Genomic DNA, 19411 nt, shown 5'->3' on the forward strand with positions numbered 1-19411 from the left:
TTATCGCGCTTTATCGTTTTGCAAATAGATCCATGTGTAGTCCGTGTTGCTTGAAAACTTACCGTGATAAAGTTGATCGTGGTTTCCAAGCCGTAGCGGAATGCATGATTAACAGGAATGGCTGAAAAATAATAAGCAAACCCGATGGGGATAGTGGGTCAGGCTTCTGCCACTTGGCAAGGTGCTCGCTTCTTGCGTATCTGACCCATTCAGATAGTCGTAAATGCTCGTTTCCAGCAAACTCGGTCCACTTGACGGCCGGGGACCCGTTATTTCGAGAGTGTACACGATCGAGAACCAGTTTTTATCATCTATCCAAACGTTATTCGGCCGGCTCCATTTGCAAACTCATACACGCCCCTATACACTGCCAACGTTTTTATTTCCTACGTCCGAGGAAGTGCACCTCGCGAGCATCGCGGTTACGATCAGATGTTGACTAACCGAACTGGATAATTACTTCCACGGCACGTGATCACGGAGTTACAACGTTGGAAGAATATAATGAGAATAACGAGATCGTTATCCGGCCGGTGAGGAACTGTCGGCAAGACTTAGTTGCCGACCAAAGTCTACCGCGAAAACCTACGACATTTATTGTTCTTTCGTCATACGTAACGATTAATTGCCAGTGCCGGTTTAAGTTTATTCTCACAGCAATCTTGAGGACTCGCTGCGGAGAGAGGAACGAGTTCGAGAACCACTCGAACTCGAGAGTTGGCCAGGTTCACCTCGGACAATTTCCTTCTTCCAGCTACTGACCAAGGTTTGCCAGACACCCGGTGGCCACGCGATAGTGTCGGAAGCTGTGTCCACGTTGAGGTTAAAATACGGCGAGGGTGGACGATTCCGTTTCCTGGCTGGTGCTCTCCTAGCTCCCAGAGCAGCCATTGCACTGAGAGTCGCAGGAGTCTCGTTTCTGAACGCCTTCCTGAAATCTGCTCCACGAACGCAAACCAGATTATATATTCAGGTAACGTAGACGAATCGAAAGTTCAGTTTTCTAGGCATACAGTCGAATGATTTCTTTCGCCATTATTTCGTATGACTTTCACGACCAGTAACGTTCCGTTTATTCGCTATTAGGCTGAAGCCTGCGAAGCTGGACTAGAGCCGCAGGTCCTTCAAGAATGGCTGAAAGAATTGGACGGCAGGGAAGAGGACGCTTTAAACGATCTTCTACATAAGGAGGTTCAGAAATGGTCGCACAACTGCGTGGACGTGGACGCCCTACAGCGAAGAGTCGTACGTGCCGAGGAAACTTGCAGGATTCTCAGCAAAAAGGTTTCGGCTCTGCAAACGCAGCTTCAGCAAATGCAACTGGAGAAGTTGAACAATTACAACCTGGAGGATCGTGAAAAGATGACGGTACTGGGCACGAAGCAGTCGCCGAAAATGTCCTCGAACGCCGAGGATGAGGGCATCAGCTCGTCCGAGAGATCCAGCAGCCCGGAGAACACGAAGCATCAGTCGCGAACGAACCATCAGAAAGTGAACTCGTCTCCGGACAATGATCAGGAAACGACGATCGATGACGTGATCGAGGAGCTGAGAATCATCGTGAAGGATGCGGAAGAAGAGATCGGAGATAAGAACCACGAGCAGAATCAGATGGATAGATCGGAGCAGGATTTTTACAACGAGAATTCCTCAAAGGCGAAGTTACATAGGACTAGCTCAAAGGTTTCGTTAAATAATTCTGAAACATATATTTACGACAAGGTTCTGAAAAGAGATCATCAAATGGATGGCAAGATCGCAAAGTCCAACACGAGTTCCAACGTCTCTCAGAGCGTGATCAAAGGTGAACAGGTAACTTACTTTGGCAATGATCGAGATTACAGTACAGATTCCAGCGGTGGTAGAAGAACGAACGGAGACACGCGTAGAGTTTCCAAGTCCTCGGTGGAAGGAAGCGTGAAGATCGTTGTAAAGGGACCCGACGTCGAAGAGGCAATCGTTCCAACTATTCTACATCCCCAACCTCCTAGGAGGTCACCACCTTGTTTGTCAGCCATCATGGCAGTGAGGCATTGTGACTTCGATCAAGAAGAGGTATTTAATTCTCACGATGAAGATATCGAAGAGGAAACCTTGGGCGATGGTAGCGACTCTCTCCTTAGCGCTTCTAGACTGAAATACAATGGCAAAAATCAGACTTACGAGGAACAGATAAAGACCACCGAGATCGATCATTTTCAAAAGCAAAGCAACAGGAAAGAAACAGAAAGCAGCGTCGATGGTAAGTTGAAGAAGAGCTTCGACGATCTTCGACGATTCAGTGAAAGCGAAATAAAAGATAAGAAAACGATTAGAAACTACGAAACATCGTGTAACGTGAAAAGTAGAACGTCGAATGAGACGAAATCGAACAACAGGCAAACAGACGGGATTTCCCAAAGACACAGCACCAAGTATAGAAGCGAAGTGGAAAAGAGGAAGCTTCTCCGTAGATCGGCGAGTCACGATTACCTTGAATCAAGTGCCTCCAGCCCGCGATCAAAAAGATCCAACAAGAGCAGAGTGGAGACTCATATCAGGAAGTTCGAGAGTCTGAATTCGTTCGATGATCATCGCAGTCTTCAAAGCTATGGGAGACACGGTAGCTCGGAAAATTTGAGCAAACAGGAGCAGTTCTTCGCAGAAGAGAGTTCGAAAAGTAGAATGCGCAGATCTGAGTCGTTTCACCATGTATCTCACATAGCCAAAAAGGATCAGTGTTCCTCTCAAGGTGGAAGCGACAGTGGATTGTTCTACGTCACGGACTTCAATCTTGAACCTCTGGTAACGCGGAGACCAAGATCCATCGAGGCTCCAAAGTCTCCCAATCTGTTAACAAAGTCGTTGGATAGAATCGACGAAGGTCTGGACTCGATGATCGATATCGTGATCATGGAAGAGAAAAGTCAATGGAGTTCGAATAAGTATCAGTCCAAGACGAAGAAGCCTCGAGAAGAAAGAACGCTTGTTAGATCCAAGTCGAGCAGGCTGGAAGATTCAAAAAGTTGCTTCGAATTGGGCTCCAAGAGCAGAAAGGAAGAGTCGAAATGTAAACACCTGAAAAGCGACGAATATTATTCTGGTCACGCGAGCAACAAGCAATTGAGAAGTGACGAATTGTACGAGGAACAGAGAAACCGAGAATGGAATGAGCTTAATTCCTCTAGGAAGCACAATGAATTGGACTTTGACTGCACTCCAATGATACTAATGAAGAATGGTGTAAGACACAATTCATTCTGTCAGAATGAAAATATTGGCAACAGGTTCTCAAACAAATCAATGGATTCGGGCATTTTCGCTGGACGAACTTATGACACATTTGGATTAGGAAAGAATCGATTTAATGCTGGTAAATATTCAGGGAACCAGCAGATGAAAGAAAGTCCAATTGGAAGAAGAAACACGACCTCCTCTACAGGTGGAAATCGTGGAAAAGTTACCGACGTTGTTTCGGGACTTTATTAAAATTAATTTTATCCGAGATATTGTATTATACATTGGAATATGCTCTTGTACAAATTTAAATTACTAAAGAGCTTTTATACGAATTTTTCTTCTTACATTTTGCAAGCGTTTTGTATTTCTTTCTTCATCTTCGATGCGTATAAACATTAAAATTAAAACGTAATATCTTTAAGTTTATAGTACTTATCTTAATTCGCAGTTAAGCGAACACACTACTTCAGTGCAATGCTACTAAGTATTATCGGCCACGTTTACAATCTAATTTATATTGTAATTAATGCTGTTGATAAATGTGGTAAACATGCACGTTTCAGCATGAAGATTGGTATTTTGGTGATGGACCAATTACATGATTTTAGTGGATTGTGCAATATATTCCTTTTTATAGATAAGTATATACCTCTGTAATTATATTGCGTTAAAGAAAAGACTGTAATTTATAAACATTTACATAAGCGTGTACAAATAATAACACACAAATATTTACGCGATATATTATTTATTTTTTATTGGTATAACAAATGTATAAAAAACAAGAAATACAACATGTTTCATTTATGTATACAAAGGCACATGTATTTACGTTCTAACTGATATTGCACAACTTGTTATATATTCCATTTTCTTAAATGTAATTTAATAATACTGAAAATTATCGAACAACGTTCTACAATGTGTGCCACTACTTTAATCAAGTGCAAAAGTAAAATGTTCATGCAACTCGTACATTTTTGTAAAAAAACAAGCGAAGGAAGATGTTTGAACAAAATTTTCAAAAATATATCTAAATTTCATTTTTCGAAAAGTTCAAAGCAAAATCCTTCAAATTGGAAATATTATTTATTGTTTAGCTAGCTGTAGCATGTAACAATGTAGTTGTAACTTCACTGAGTTCATGAAATGAATGACCATTTCGATGAATAATTTCCGGACTACCTAACATTAATGGTTCACGCGATTTGTCACGAGTTATTTCCAAAAGTTGTTGCGATGTTTTATCTAAAAATAGTAAACGATTAAAGGAGATAAGTGTAAGCTCATTTAACATACTTATATTACCTTGATGCGTCGATAATAAGTACGATAGTTCATCTTGGGTAGAAATATATTGAAACTCCTCTCCACAAGCTCCCTTAAGTACGGCAATTACATCTGATCTTGGATTGTAAAAATATAGACCTTGTTTCCGATTGTTAAATTCACTTACTAATGTTGCTATTCCCTATAACCAAAAATTATTTTCGTAAGTATCGATTCATTATCTTATTACTTAAATTTTAATTATTTAAATCTCTACTTTTGCAGCAGTGAAGTCAGTTCCTAAGATATATCTGCAATCAACTACAACTGGAACTTGACTAGAACCTTGTTTTATACCGGCATTGCCGACGGATTTTTTAATAAAATCTATGGCTGGGAAATAAAGACTGTTTCCTGGTGTCACTAACAGATAGTCAGCCCCAGATATAGTCTAAAATATATAAAATTCACGTATGTTTACAAGAATAAAATTTCATAACTTTACTTACCCATTTTTCATTTATTACTCACTGTACACTTGTCAACATGTATTGTAGGACGTGCAGAAGGATATAATAAGAATATAAGATTTGTTCCTACACCTAATAAAATTCCATATTCAACTCCTATGATCAAACAGAACAAAAAGGTAACACACATTGGAATCAAATCCTTTTTGCTAGTTTTCCATATGAGCTTTACCACTTGATATTCTATCATGTATATTACTGCACAGATAATGACTGCAGATAAGGAAGCTAAAAACATAATGTTCGTTTAGAGATATTAATATACAAATTATGAAGAAGATACAAAAAATTATGTTACCCTTTGGTATAAAATAGAAGTACGGAGTAAGGAGGCTCAGTGCCAGCAGTATTAATATTCCAGTATATAAACCACCCATTGGTGTTTTTACACCACTAGCATGATTCACTGCAGATCTACTAAAAGAGCCAGTAACTGGCATTGCACTCACACAAGATCCAAGAACATTACAAATTCCTAATGTAATTAGTTCTTGAGTGGCATCTACTTTATCACCATTTGCAAAAGCTTTTGCTATTGCTACATTTCCAAGAACCCCAATTATAGGTACTAATGCTATAGATGCTCCCAGTTCTGAACACATTACAGTGAAACTTAAAGTCTCATTTCTTATTTGAGTTGAAAAAGGAGGTAAACCAAAAGATGGAAGACCAGATCTTACAGGACCAGTAAGAATGAATGGAGAACCATGTTCAACAGAATTCAATTTGTATGCAATAGTAGAACAAATTATAACTATAACAGCATTTCTAGCTGTTGATAATAACCATATCAATTTTATCAATATCCTTTGATATTTAGTCGGTTTCTCATTATTCGAATATAATTTTATATCTTTCATTTTCTAAACAATGAAAACAGCTCATTTAATTTTTATGACTATTTTAATAATCTAACTATAACTATAAATAATAATTATCTTGTATATTACCCTAAACAATAGCAAAATTATAATACAAGAAAGACTCATCCCAGTATCCCAAGGACTAGTCTGATGAATATTTTGTAATACTTTTGTCAAAGTATCTAAAAATCCTTGGGAAGAAATCTTTAATCCTAAAAGGCCCTTTAGCTGAGAAACCACAATTATAACTGACGTTGCAGAAGTAAAACCAACCGTGACTGGTATTGAAATAAAATCTATAAGTACTCCTGTAAAATAGTTTTGCAATTTAAAGTAAGTATTAAATAACACTATCTTGCTTAAACTTTGAAAGAGTAATATAACATGTTACCTAATCGTAAAAAGGCCATTAGTAGTTGTAAGCAACCACATAAAAAGGCTAGTAATATTGCAAAATCCGCATTTCTACCCTGTACATATTCATGAGTCATTAATGCCATAAGAGCAGTGGGTCCTATTGTGATATCTTTGCATGAACCAAATATTATGTATACCACAGCTCCCATAAATGCAGAATAAAGACCATACTATAGAATATATACATTTTGTTATTCTACAAGTAAATAATTTTAAATTTGTTCAGGAAAAAAAAAAAAAAATTGTTCACCTGAGGTTCTAGCCCAGCTAAAGTGGCATAAGCAAGTCCTTGCGGCATAACAGTAAGCCCGACGGTAATACCAGCGATAGCATCGTTTAAAAATTTTTCAGAATTGTAATTTGGCAACCATCCAACAATTGGTATTCGCTTTTTAACAAATTTACTCAACTGTCCGCCTTTCGACTGCCATCTTTTTTTATTTATTGCTTCAAGAGCCATTATATATTATATACCTTTAGGGAAAATTGAAAGCCCGGGTAATTTAAACAGTGAATAAATATCTTAAAAAATTGTGATTTTTTAGTCAAATACTAAATTAAATTATTCGTGCCATTTTGGAAATAATTTTCATGGTTAAGAGTGCGAATCCTTTTCTGTGAAAGTTGATACTTTCACTGCAGCGCAGCTTCTTACGCGCACTTACGTCTTTCGAATATTCACCGAGTTATCATATGTCGTGATATCATGAGAAACAGAAAAACATCTATTTAAGTTTACGGTGTTCACATTTCACGATATAACGAGGAACTGAAAGAAACCGAAGGTCTTTCGGGTGCTTATATACCCAGATACAATGCGAAATTTATCTCACGTTTGTGGAGGAAAAATCGCTACTAGCCTTCATACTTTTTGCGTGCATCGCGAATAATACTAATCCTTATTCAGTGTAAAATAAGAATGTATATGGATAATCTTATATTTCAGAAATTCCAGAAAGTGTGATAATACGTATTCTTCGCAAAAACAAATTTATCTATATCTCTATGAAAGTTAGTCTTTATGAACTGAATTGACAAAAAAACTAATCATTGAAAAAGTTACAAATCTAGAGCGGGAATAATATGTTGAATGTTCCAGCTATCTCAGTATGAATCATTATATTAATTTTGTTTAGCATCTTAATTCGATACAAGACGGACTTATACGAATGTCGGTAAAATATGTTAACAATCGTGTAACTTCAATAATTGCACAACAAAACTCATAAAATAGACGATTTTAATTTCAGCTGCGTTTAAGGTTACAGTAAGTGAAGGTGCTTTTTTTGCTATTTTACGTATCACTGAACACTTTGGCTGTTCCAATACAATATTTCACAACATCCTTCTAACACCATTTAACGCAGCCGGCTTTATTAAAGGGCCATAACTACTTGACTCTTTTCATTGACAATGAATGTACATGAGTTAAAAAAGTATCACACGGTCATATAAATAAGGTTTGTACACTTGTTTTCATAAAGCAAACAACTTTAATTGTTATAATTTAATTTTAACATATGCATCGAAAAAGAAATACATACCGAATATACGATGCAACATATGTGATAACATACTTCCATCGAACGCAACTAGTAGGACACACAGTTAGTTATTGTAAAATGTTATATTTTTACGTGTCATTTTCTTTATGAAAATATCGATCACGTATGAAAACAAGCATAACCTATTACACGTTGTCAGCTAGTACGGTATCATGGTTTTTATAACTTCATTGCGCAAATTTACAAACGAAAAATAGCAATACTACTCTCGTTTCACTGCACGATCATATACGCGCGGAACACGATCTTACTATAAACTGAGCGTATGAATCGGCATTTCGTTTGTGATGGTAGAGAGAAAGCACAGTTCGCATATTTGTCAATAGAGGGACTGCATTTCTACTGCAGTCGGTAATTTAGGGCGAACAAATTAGGTTTGTTGTTTCATCGAGTGACAACCAATAAATTTCCAGTGATTCAAAATGTCCTTGAAGAGGGGTATTATTTAAATTTTGAAAACTTATCAGTGATTTAGAATAACAACTTTTTGACAGATAGTAATTAGAATTAAGATTATTGAGCGTCGAACGATTGGAAAAAGATGTACAATGAAAAGACTACATAAAAGTTACTTTTTTCTTATTCACTTTGAAAATTTTTCTTTCGTTTGCATTTGCGCATCCTCCTGTCCATCAGTATTATGGCGTCCTTTACGGTAGTCGGTTGTTCCTTCTAATCTCTGTAAATTAAATGGAAAAAAATCTTTTGCTGCAAAAGATTCTGGTTTAACACTTTGGTTGCCATCAGAAAATTAAATATACGGTAACTGGATAATTTATCATTCTTGTAAATAATCGTAACATTATTTCCAAGTTGAAAATTTACAAGGATATTGTACTTGTACAGTGTCAATTGCGTCGTAAATGTAATTATTGTAATTGTTTTTTATATTCGCATTAGCTAAGTATAAAATGTACCTAATATACATAAATTTATTGGACAAACTGTTTGTTCCCTTTATTGTAAATTTGATGTGTCGTTCGTAGAATAATTTAAGAATTTTGATACCGAGTATCATATTATGTCGAACGATTATGAAAATTATATTATCTTTAATCTTTGTATCTTTTCATTATTTTATGTTTGGTGATATTATTGATTGTTATCATCTGTGTTTGGTGTTGGGATTATACCTGATATTTCTGTAGCGTTTAGACTTTTATGAGAATGTGTTACTTTAATCTAGAATCTGTATGAAATAATATTATATTATTTTTTTTTTTATCAAGAATTATATTTAGTTTTTGTAACTAAATTTGTAATAGGTAGAATGGATTCCGCTGATACAGATTTAAAAAAGACATTTGATATAAAGCAGATGGCCTTAATCAACAAGATACATAATATGCATTGGCTACAAAGTAATTCTCAGTTATCAGGCCAGTACGTTTATATCTATTTTATATATTTTAGTTTGTTTAGTTCCTTTTATTTTTATATTATTTCATATCATTACTTTAATAACTATTCCTTTTATTGTAAGAGCTTTAATAAAATATGATATTCAAACAAGTGGGATGTATTTAATTAATGTTACATATAATTCTATTGTTAAGTACCATTGTGATTTCCTTTGTTATACAATAAGTATTATAACCTTATAAGAAAGTGATATTAATCGATAATATAGTTGTTCATGTTCAAGTGTGAAGTATTTGGAAATTATCTGTAAATGTATTTCCTAATGTTTTGTATTTGTCTTTATATTATAGCGCAAAAACACTTCCAGGTGGAAAAGAAATCATAAACCATACATTCAACAGTAAAATAAATGAAGGAACAAAAGAAAAAACTGAAGTTGTTTCAACTAACACTCTATCAGACACTCCTGAATTAGATAAAATTGATTCTATTTTAAATAAAGATATAAATGAAAATAATAATTCTATAAGCAAAGATACACTTCAATCATCTTCAAAAATTATTGATTTTCCTCAACAAGATATGGAGACTGTTTGGAACAAAGATGTTAACGTAACTAATGCAATGTTCCCAAATTCTCAATCTTTAGTAATGCAAAGGCTGGATAAGCAAGAGATGATTGGTATGTCTTTGACAGAGAATGTTGTTACAGTTCAGTTAGAACAATTTAGAATTAATGAAGAGGAAAACAATAAATCTGACGAATTGCATAATGAAGTTGATAATGAATGGTATGTAACAGATTAATTTAAGAAGTTATTATATTGCTATTGATTTTTGTGTGTTATGTTTATACTATTTATATAATTAGGGATAATGGACAGCATAATATATCAAACTTACCAAAGTCAAACAGTGAAGTAGGTAATCAGGTAAGCTCAAAACAGTGTCATGACAACAATAATAATAATGAAAGATCTAAAAGTCAGTCTCCACTGGAAACAAAAAAAAGTATACAAAAAACAACTACAAAAATTAGTACTAAAAAATTGAATGATCAAAAAGTTAAAAAACAAGCAGGTAAGAGTTACAGCTTTTATTGTAATATTGACAAGAGAAATTTGAAATTAAAAAACCATTTCTCTGTTTGTAGGTAGTTCTTTAAAGGAATCTTGGATCCCTTCAAAACAGGGTTCTAAATCTAAAGATGATTTATTAAATTTATGTAATGATAATAATCTAACTTCAACTTCTCTGGATTCAAAAAAGGTAGCTGTAGGAACAACACCTAAGCTTATTGATAAATATAGTAAAGTCAATAATTATAATAAAAATTTAATCATGGGAAAGGGGACACGAATGAAGGAGCAACAATTTTTTAAGCAACATTTTTCTACATTTAATGATAATGGTAATAGAAGTAGATCCTCCACGGAAGGATTAGATGAGAAAAGTAAATCTGTTGCAACTAAATTAAAACCAACTAGAACTGAATCAGACAAAAAAAGTAATGAAGTAGATGATATTAAAAAATGTCATAAGGTTCAAGTAATGCATACTCAATCGTATAATGTCCAATATAATAGAAATAAATCTGTAATAAAATCACACCAACGATATTCAAGAAATGCAACCAAGACAGAAGAGAATAGTTGTATTACTAATCCATCTGGTTTCAATGACAGTATTAATGTGTCTAATTCTACTGAGAATATATCACAGAAGAAATGTGAAAACCAACAATCCTTAATAAATAAGCAAATTAGCAATACACAATCCAGTCAGAGCACTTCGGGAAAAAATACAAAGAATTCAATTGTTACAGAATGCAGTATGAATGAAAAAAATTCAGTAAGAATAAAGTCAAGTTCTGTATCATGCAAAAGAAGTTATCAAAATTTATCTAATACAAAGAACAACACTGAAAGAAATATTAAAGATGATCAGACATATGCACAGAAATTTAAAAAAGATTCTAATGTTTATAGGCGATCATCTGGTATTCTTCAGACATGCTTCAAAGATATTAATGGAAGAGCGAAAACAGACGATCAGAAAAGAAATATTACAGAAAATAATTTAACAAAAGATTATAGAATAAATCGTATTAGTTCAGTAGATACAAAAATGCGTTCTCAATCTGAAGGCTCAAAAATAACTGTATACTCACATAAGACAAGTAACGGTGCTAGTAATATAAAGACTGATACATTAGATTCAACTGCTGTAAATAATGTACAGTCTATAAAATCATTAAATTCTTTTTCGAGTAGTACCAAAGATTGCACAATTATACATACATCTACTCATACACCACAAGAATCACAGATTTCGCAAGCTTCTTGTAATGAAACTGAAGTACAATTTGTGAAGACTGAACAAGAAGATACTAGTAATAATAATAGCAATAATAAAACAACTAGTAATTCCGAAACGAAATCAGTTAAATTTTTGGATAACATTCAGGAATTTAATATGCCACATCATTCTGCAACATCATATTCTGATAATTCTATACATCAAAACAAGCTTCCAGCAAATGCATTTTATTCTGATTTACAAAATGTATCACACACAAGTAATACTCAACAAATTGAAAACTACCAAAATGTACAAAATAAAAGTTATTTCGATAATAATAATGCTCAATATAATAATACAACTACCAGCAATCAGAATACTGAACGAGATTTACATCTAATGGATTTAGTGCAACAGAAATCAGAGCAAACTTCACATGCATCACCACATAGTATATTACAACACAATTCCAGTCCAGTTATTGGCATGGGAAATGGTTTACCTTACCAGAATATGCCTGGTGTCTATCTAAATCAGTATAATAATGCACAAACTATACCAAGAAAAACAGCTGACAGTACAATTATTTCACAAAATGCATTAATTCCAAGTACCTCATCTTATACAGTAGAAAATCAGAATATCTTGCAAACTGACCCTTCCAATATTTTAATGCATACTACTCAAACATCAGTTCTACCACCACCGGGTTTTCATAATCATCCTATAACTACGCAACATAATCAGTGGAATTTACCACCTCAAGATATGTTTCTTTTTGGAAATGTGATGAATCCTGCGCATTCTCTGAACATTCCAATTCAGAATTCCAGGCACATGTGTAATGCGGATTTCAACAACATTCAACAAACGAGTTACGTACAACAGCCGTTATTTTATGTTCCACCATTGTGCATGCAAAGCTGGAATCCAATGGTACAATATCCAGCACCTTTATTCCAAAATTCTCCATACAGCAATTGCAATACATTTCCTAATCAAGTATTACCAGCAAATAGTTTGACGAACTCTATGAATTGTCCTGTATCGACGTCTATGCAGAACAATTTGTATAAACATTTCCAGCAGATGCAACCTTTGGAAAATGCTTCAAGCTTCTCTGTTCCTGTAAAACTTGACAATTATATGGGAACTATGCAAGGTTCGAAAACAAATAACAGGATGAAGGATAATACTATGGACGTTCACATGAGAGCTAGTCAGTATCGAGCACCTGTGCCAAATGAATATCAAAACTGTTCTCAAGACAGTCAACTAATGGTACCATTCTCGTATCCGGTTACCATGGATCCCATTGCAAGGAATGGTTCATCGAATATGCACATGCAGATGAATCATAAGTACGCGCCACGCGCACTTAATAGCGGTTATCAAAGAATTCCGGAAACCGGTCATGTGTTTCATAATAATCAGGACTGTAACAACAGAAATGACGACGTATCGAAAAATGATTCCGAGTGTATACCTCCTATGGTGTCACCAAGGGAATGTATGTATTACGGAGTTAGTTATCCACGAAAGACTAATACAATTCAAAATTCAACTGTACGGTCAGATGTAAAACCCGTAACTTACAACATGCACTCTGTTAACACGCAACATTACGTCCCTCACTTTCAAAAGAATACAGCTTACCATGGATCACAAAAAGAGCTTTCATCTAGGCTAAATATGGGACGTAGCGTGCGTAAAATGATGGATCAATAAGCCTAGGAAAACGGCTAGCAACAATACCATACATATACATTTATTTCTTGTTTTTGGCAGATAATTGCAGTTAAGCGGTACAAAAAATAGTTACATATATAACTTACGATTTTTCATCTGTTTGTATCATCGTTATCTTTATATATGTATATGTACATGTATGTATATCGTAAAAGTCAGTTTTTTAATTAATCTAGATATAATATCACATACATCGTACTAGATGTCACGCACTATTAGACGATAGTTTTCAAAGTTGAGAAGCTTTAAAAGAAGTTTATATGATACTGCCATTTGTCGAAAATATTACGCGATAGTTCATCTTGTTTCCTATCGTAACAGTGTGAAAGTAGCAAATCTATTTTCTAGATTTTCTTCAGATATTTATATCCACATTATTACTAGACATTGATGTTACTCGTTACTTGAATTCTATGTACTTCTAAAGCAATAGACGAACGCTTGTTTCGAAGGGTTTCGCATCGCGTAATTAACGCGAAGTGGCGATACACGATAATTAGATGCAAATTTGCAGAACACTTTTTAAGTTCCTACGATCGAAAGTATTATAACAGTTTAGCATTTAGTTCACGTTATGAACATTTCAGTTCTTCCTTTTTCTTTTTTTTTCTTAATTAAATTCTCCGATACGTACATGTATATCATTACGATGATGGTTTAAACTTTAATTGCTTATAACGTTAAATAATTTAGTTTTCAGGATTTAATGTCGATACATAATTTTCTTTACTTCGTCGTTTCATTCTGTGTCATTCGGAAGCAGAGTTTTATATAATATATATATTTTTGTTTAAATATTACTTATATTGTTAAGAAATATCATATAGTTTATTTTTCGAGGACTTACAAGTTTTTACAAAATAAAACGTAAACTTGCCATATTTGGTAGATGTTACATATATATATTATATATGTAATATATATATATATATAATCCCTGGACATATTCTGATATGCATTTATAACCACAGTATTATTCTTTCATCTATATTACGAAATTGCACGTGTCAATAGAATCTCTTTGGAATAGAAAAAATGTAATTTCTGATAAACTATATCATTGCTGGCCGATTCGTATATCTTTATAAAAAATTATTAAAAAAAAAAGTACGAATTATCATACAGTTCATATATACACCATAACATGCGTTAATGTTCATTACGATTTTATACGATGTCGTTGATAGTCTTACAATTCAATTTCAATATATATATATATATATTTGAAAAAAAGAAAAAAACCGAAAAAAAAAAAGATAAAAGAACCTGTAGAAATTCTAAATATTTTTTCGAATATCCAGCTGTCTCTGATATCTCTCGAATTTCCGTTACTTAAATTTATAGTTCGACTTAAAGCTTCGTACTCGTAAGTTCACTTCTCGCACCACTGGTAGTTGTTCCATTTGACATATCTATTACCTCCGCACCAATTTCTTTAATTGCTTTGGTCGTGTTCAATTCTTTCAAAGCTGCTACGAGCTCAGCATCGGTATTAACCACTTCAATCGTTTCCTCGCAGAGCGATTGCACGCTCTGTAAGATTTCCTTGGAGGGTCGCAGCATTATCAAATGATGATTCTTTTCCTTGAAATCTCTCATTACCATATTTAATCCCTGTAAATGTTACAAATTGAAGAGTTTGAACAAATTAACGAAATGTGTTCAAATCTGTCCTAGATCTTACATCTTTGAGCGATTGTTGAGCAATCGAGTTATATTTTTTCTTCGTTATCGTCGTAACATAAAAGTCTCTACTTCGCTATTTTCTCTGTAAACAGGACAAAAAGGAAAAAGAGAAGTATGTTTATAACATTGATGTAAAAAGGAAGAAGGCTCGAAGAAGTAAAATCCAGGCCAAATTCGAAGCCCCGCTACTTAAGATTATTATCCGTACACGCGCCGCAGTGAAATCAATTTTATCGATGTGCTTGCAGTCTAGAATGACATTTTTCGTGTTCTTGAAGGTTTTCAGTAATTTATGGTGATCATTAGCTAAGTTCTCTAACAGGTACATCCTCAGGTAATCCACCGCTGGGAAAAGCAACCCGGCGCTGGGACGCACGAGGATGTAGTTTAACGTAGGAGTCTGCGGTGAAAATGGGGATATTTTTAAACAATAGCAATCTCTTTATCAAGTCTTTGTCAATCATTATTATGTACTTACATTTCTGTATTCAATATATATTGTCGGCCTGGCGTTAAAATAAATTAATATTGCCAGATCAATCGCCACTCCTATTAAAATTCCCAATTCGACACCGGCGAATAAGCATGCGAAGAATGTTGCGAAAGTCGGGATCAGATCTCGTTCTGGAATCATGTTTGCAAATTAGATGATTCCGAAATGTCATTAACAATATAATATCATTAACATTCTTCGAATGAACTTCACGTAGCTCTATAAGTTCCATTTACAAGTTTCACTTGCCATTTATCACATTAGACTCTGTATCGTATTTTATTTATTATATTTTATGTTACGTTCAACTGATCTCTCTACTCACTGCTGCATTTCCAAATTGGCCGTATCATTTTCACCTCGACCATAAATATCACCGCGCAAACTATCACAGAACTTAAGGTCGCTCTTGGAATGTAATAGAAGTACGGCGTCAGTAAGCTTAGAGCGAGAATGACTAGAATACCTACGACAGACATTCGATTTGCATCACATTTTCATCTAAACTGATCATTTATTTTCGCGATCGTGGAAATACCATGGTTACCTGTATAGATACCACCCAAGGGCGTCCTTACGCCCGATGCGTCGTTCACGGCGCTTCTGGAAAAGGAACCCGTGACCGGCATCGAATGGAAGAACGAGCCAGCAACGTTGCATAGTCCCAAAGTTAGCATTTCCTGAGTGGCATCGAGTGACTCTCCTCGAGCTTTTGTCAACGAGTTAATTACCATTTCAAAGGATAACAAGAATACACGTTATATCATCGTTTCGGAAACTTACAAAACGCCTTCGCGATGGCCACATTCCCGATTATGGAGATCAGTGGAACGATCGCAATGCCGGTGCCCAAATTTTTGCACATATCAGCAAAAGTTTCAGTGTGATTCCCGGCAGTGATCGAGAAGGGTGGCGGAGCAACGGAGGGTAGTCCGCCGTCGATGTGGCCTGTAAGGATGAAAGGTGCTCCACCGCGATTTTCAAATATATACGACACTGCTGCGCATAAAATTACCACGAGTGCGTTTCTACCAGTTCCCAGGAACCAGGTTAATTTTCTTAAAATTCGATTCGAGACCTTGACGTCTTTGATTCTCTGGAATGAGAAGAAACTATAAAAAGGTCTTGTAATGACGGGTTCCTTTTTTCTTCTTAATTTTCTATCCTTTTTTCTTCTCTTTTTTTCTGTATTCACAGCGCGCAAGAACTAGTTTCGTCGGCGATAGCGTCCATGGTGAATTACCTTCAGGGTCAACAGTATTAGAATGCAGCAGCAAGACAAGATCAGGTCAGGGATCCTGGTACGACCCACGTTCTTGGCCAATTCTCTCCAAATCTCAATGAAACTTTCTCCGTGTATTTTCAAGCCCAGCAAACTTTTGATTTGACTGCAGGCGATAATTAAGCTGGCCGCTGATGTGAATCCAGAAACGACTGGTATGGACACGAACTCGACCAAGAATCCTAACCGGAGGATTCCGAGGACTATGGTAACGCATCCTGACAAAAAGCAAAGGAGGACAGCGTACTCGGGGATACCTCTGGAACACCATCGAAATGGGATCAGGAATTAGAGGTGTTAGAATACAACGACTGTGCAGATAATTTAGCGGATCACATTTGCGGGATCGAAGACGAAGGTGCGAATGAAACTCTGTTTATCCAAAGTTGGAAAATTTGCAAACGTTAGTCGCATCGTAAAGTGCACGAAGTTATTAAAGTAGATGGACCCTTAGCGAAGCTCAAAGGAAGTTAAAGGTACGAATTGTTCAGATTGATAGAACCCGACGTGTACTCCCACGATAATCGCGTTTCAAAGGATAAAAGCATCTTTTCAGCCACCATTAAATCGTATCAACCATGGTCCCAATTGCTCGCCATCGTGTACGTGAATTCAGCTACTGTGTCAACCAATTAAGATCGTCCATTCACGGCCTTAAGTACCGAAGGAATCGTGTTTTCGTGAGAACGTGGAACAGCTTACCTCGCGTATGTGTACGTCAGCAAAGAAATCAATGCGGTTGGGCCAATATTGACTTCTCGACAGGTACCAAAAATTATGTAAACGAAACTGCCAGCGAACGCACTGTAAAGGCCATACTGCGGCGTCAAACCTGCAAGTCCAGCGTATGCGATCGCCTGAAATTATAGTCACACTAAAGGCAAGTTTCGTCGAATTGGATCACGAATCGCTGGATCATCGTGGTCGATATCAAGACGATTCGTTTCACGGCGATAAAATCGTGAGGCTTGGAAAGTACCTGTGGTATCAGGGTCAGGCCCACCGTCAGTCCCGCAACCAGGTCACCCAATGCATCGTTGGCTCTGTACAGGGGTAACCACTTTAGAACAGGAATTCTGTTCTTCAGTAATTTCTTAACATTGAACCCAGTCATGTCACAAATATTTCCTTTCGTCTTACGAATGAGTTTTCCTCTGATTCAAACCATACGTTTCAGCACATCGTGGTAATTTGGAGTCCTGAAAATACAACGTCGGTCCAGTGATTCCAGAGTAGAAGAGTCGATTTAAATGAATGAAGAAGTGCGATCTGAAGCTGTAATCGGTTGCTCGTCATACTCGATCAGCGTGTCTTCTTACTATGCATGCAGCATCGTCTCATTAATCGAATGCAAACGTCGTTTCAATTCAGCGCCGGTGCAACAAGCCGGCAATTAACGGATGTTCGAGCGACAATTAGTAAGCGTGATAAACGATTTTTCGCGCGAGGACACGATTTAATGTCACCTGATCAATGGCCACGTGAGAGCGTTTAAGCACGTGATTCTCCAGTTTCCTCGTTAACAGTTACCACGGATCTGGTACTACGGCGTTTCACTGCACCGTTCACCACGAGGTTTTATTCCTGTTTCACTTTCCTCTGTCGCGTAGAACGCATCGCACCGAATGATTCACCACGACTTGGTGTTCCCCGAAGGATACTCGACAAAAAATGACCGCCAGTCGACGATACGTTCCTTGGGCAGGAGAAGCTTACCGATTGATGCGTCGCCTCGTACTTGCTCTATACACTGATTAAATCTACAGCTGTTTCACACGTGCCTGGCTCTCCCACCACTTTATGAACCTGCTGATATGTCCGTCAGGATGCGAACGCATGCGTCGGTCCTTTTCTAAATGAACACTGGGTTTGGCAAACGCAGATTATCGCCAATTTACCGAACAAACGTTCCTCTTTTACATAGGCTCGTATCCGGATTTTGAGTATTCTCGAGCTTCCCGTTAAATGTTCTCAATTCTGACCAATCACCCAGTGTTCTGTTTGTTTCTCGAATCGGTATTTCTCGCATCCTGTCTGTCTTATATTCATCGTTATTGCTCATCGCGATTCGATTATTTAACATGTTTTTAGACGTATTCGGCTTCGTCGAAGTGCATCATGGTGAACATCTCGCCTAGATTCTTTTATCTTCCTCGTGAATGATGTTTCATTTGATAATCGGTATCGATGACTTTTGATACTCTGTATCAACAAGATTCGATAATTTTTCTGAACAAATTGGAAGAACAAGTTAGTTGGTGATTCCACTCGTTTCTGTATATCGTTTCCTAAAAAAATTAAATTCGATACATATAAGTTTCGTGACGTCGTTGTGATTTATATCCATAGTGATACAGTTCAATTCGTATTACCGAGAATCATTCGTCGAATTTCGTTGGATCTTAAATTTCTAACGAAATGATTACTCGATATGCATTGTATCATTAGAAATATAAACTTGTCGAATTAAACGATGCAAAATCGTAACGACAAGAGTATGAAAGAAAAATTTGCGTGATCCGTGACTCGTTACAAGTGTTATCGCGATCTGCAATTACGTTTGCGATGTAAAGCGACTATAGTTTATACCTTGCGTGAAAAGTAGCGGCGCGTTAATCAGAAACAAACATGGTATTGTGAGAAATAACCAAGCCCACCGCGGGCATTCGATTGTT

The 19411-nt window shown here is 36.1% G+C and overlaps 4 protein-coding genes across 7 annotated transcripts in view; 2 read left to right on the forward strand and 2 right to left on the reverse strand.

The window, feature by feature from the left end:
• Positions 1-3468, forward strand: part of mwh (multiple wing hairs) — a 56315-nt gene extending 52847 nt beyond the window's left edge. For all 3 annotated transcript variants that reach the window (XM_017903898.1, XM_017903900.1, XM_017903899.1), the window contains exons 5-6: positions 755-973; positions 1087-3468. In XM_017903898.1, the coding sequence (XP_017759387.1) occupies positions 755-973; positions 1087-3468 (2601 nt within the window). The remainder of the gene's footprint in view (positions 1-754; positions 974-1086) is intronic.
• Positions 3469-4315: 847 nt separating this feature from the next.
• On the reverse strand, positions 4316-7897 carry LOC108550184 (sodium-independent sulfate anion transporter). Its single transcript, XM_017903850.1, has 9 exons — positions 7843-7897; positions 6549-6772; positions 6273-6468; positions 5969-6189; positions 5317-5881; positions 5020-5246; positions 4766-4939; positions 4528-4690; positions 4316-4467 (listed from the first exon to the last, which is right to left on the reverse strand). The coding sequence occupies exons 2-9, from the start codon at positions 6756-6758 to the stop codon at positions 4316-4318; spliced, it is 1908 nt and encodes a 635-aa protein (XP_017759339.1). The 5' UTR covers positions 6759-6772; positions 7843-7897.
• Positions 7898-8580: 683 nt separating this feature from the next.
• Positions 8581-13326, forward strand: LOC108550178 (protein PF14_0175). The gene is made up of 5 exons (XM_017903845.1): positions 8581-8625; positions 9129-9246; positions 9576-10016; positions 10097-10305; positions 10379-13326. Exons 2-5 carry the CDS (start codon positions 9134-9136, stop codon positions 13252-13254), a joined length of 3639 nt encoding a protein of 1212 aa, XP_017759334.1. The 5' UTR covers positions 8581-8625; positions 9129-9133; the 3' UTR covers positions 13255-13326.
• Positions 13327-14522: 1196 nt separating this feature from the next.
• On the reverse strand, positions 14523-18729 carry LOC108550162 (sodium-independent sulfate anion transporter). Of its 2 annotated transcripts, none has more exons than XM_017903826.1 (10): positions 18203-18729; positions 17716-17935; positions 17439-17593; positions 16698-16995; positions 16238-16550; positions 16002-16163; positions 15780-15920; positions 15440-15585; positions 15170-15361; positions 14523-14889 (listed from the first exon to the last, which is right to left on the reverse strand). In XM_017903826.1, exons 2-10 carry the CDS (start codon positions 17848-17850, stop codon positions 14626-14628), a joined length of 1806 nt encoding a protein of 601 aa, XP_017759315.1. In that variant the 5' UTR covers positions 17851-17935; positions 18203-18729; the 3' UTR covers positions 14523-14625. The 2 variants fall into 2 exon arrangements, 1 of the variants encoding a protein (XP_017759315.1); XR_001890396.1 differs by having other exon boundaries at positions 14829-14889; positions 14960-15361.
• Positions 18730-19411: the final 682 nt, after the last annotated feature.

Source organism: Eufriesea mexicana, unplaced genomic scaffold, assembly GCF_001483705.2.
Source record: "Eufriesea mexicana isolate 0111107269 unplaced genomic scaffold, ASM148370v2 scaffold2551, whole genome shotgun sequence".
NCBI classification, from domain to species: Eukaryota; Metazoa; Arthropoda; class Insecta; order Hymenoptera; family Apidae; genus Eufriesea; species Eufriesea mexicana.

Excerpts from the sequence above, each read along its gene's own strand:
- LOC108550178 (XM_017903845.1), top strand. The coding sequence starts at position 9,134 with ATGGATTCCGCTGATACAGATTTAAAAAAGACATTTGATATAAAGCAG. Across the intron at positions 10,017-10,096 it reads AATGAAGTTGATAATGAATG|GGATAATGGACAGCATAATA; the intron begins GTATGTAACAGA and ends TTATATAATTAG. Across the intron at positions 10,306-10,378 it reads AAAAGTTAAAAAACAAGCAG|GTAGTTCTTTAAAGGAATCT; the intron begins GTAAGAGTTACA and ends CTCTGTTTGTAG.
- LOC108550184 (XM_017903850.1), bottom strand. The coding sequence starts at position 6,758 with ATGGCTCTTGAAGCAATAAATAAAAAAAGATGGCAGTCGAAAGGCGGA. Across the intron at positions 5,882-5,968 it reads TAATTTTGCTATTGTTTAGG|AAAATGAAAGATATAAAATT; the intron begins GTAATATACAAG and ends TTCATTGTTTAG. Across the intron at positions 5,247-5,316 it reads CTTCTATTTTATACCAAAGG|CTTCCTTATCTGCAGTCATT; the intron begins GTAACATAATTT and ends TTATGTTTTTAG.
- LOC108550162 (XM_017903826.1), bottom strand. The coding sequence starts at position 17,850 with ATGACTGGGTTCAATGTTAAGAAATTACTGAAGAACAGAATTCCTGTT. Across the intron at positions 16,551-16,697 it reads TAATACTGTTGACCCTGAAG|AGAATCAAAGACGTCAAGGT; the intron begins GTAATTCACCAT and ends TTCTCATTCCAG. Across the intron at positions 14,890-15,169 it reads TTGATTTCACTGCGGCGCGT|GGATTAAATATGGTAATGAG; the intron begins GTACGGATAATA and ends TAACATTTACAG.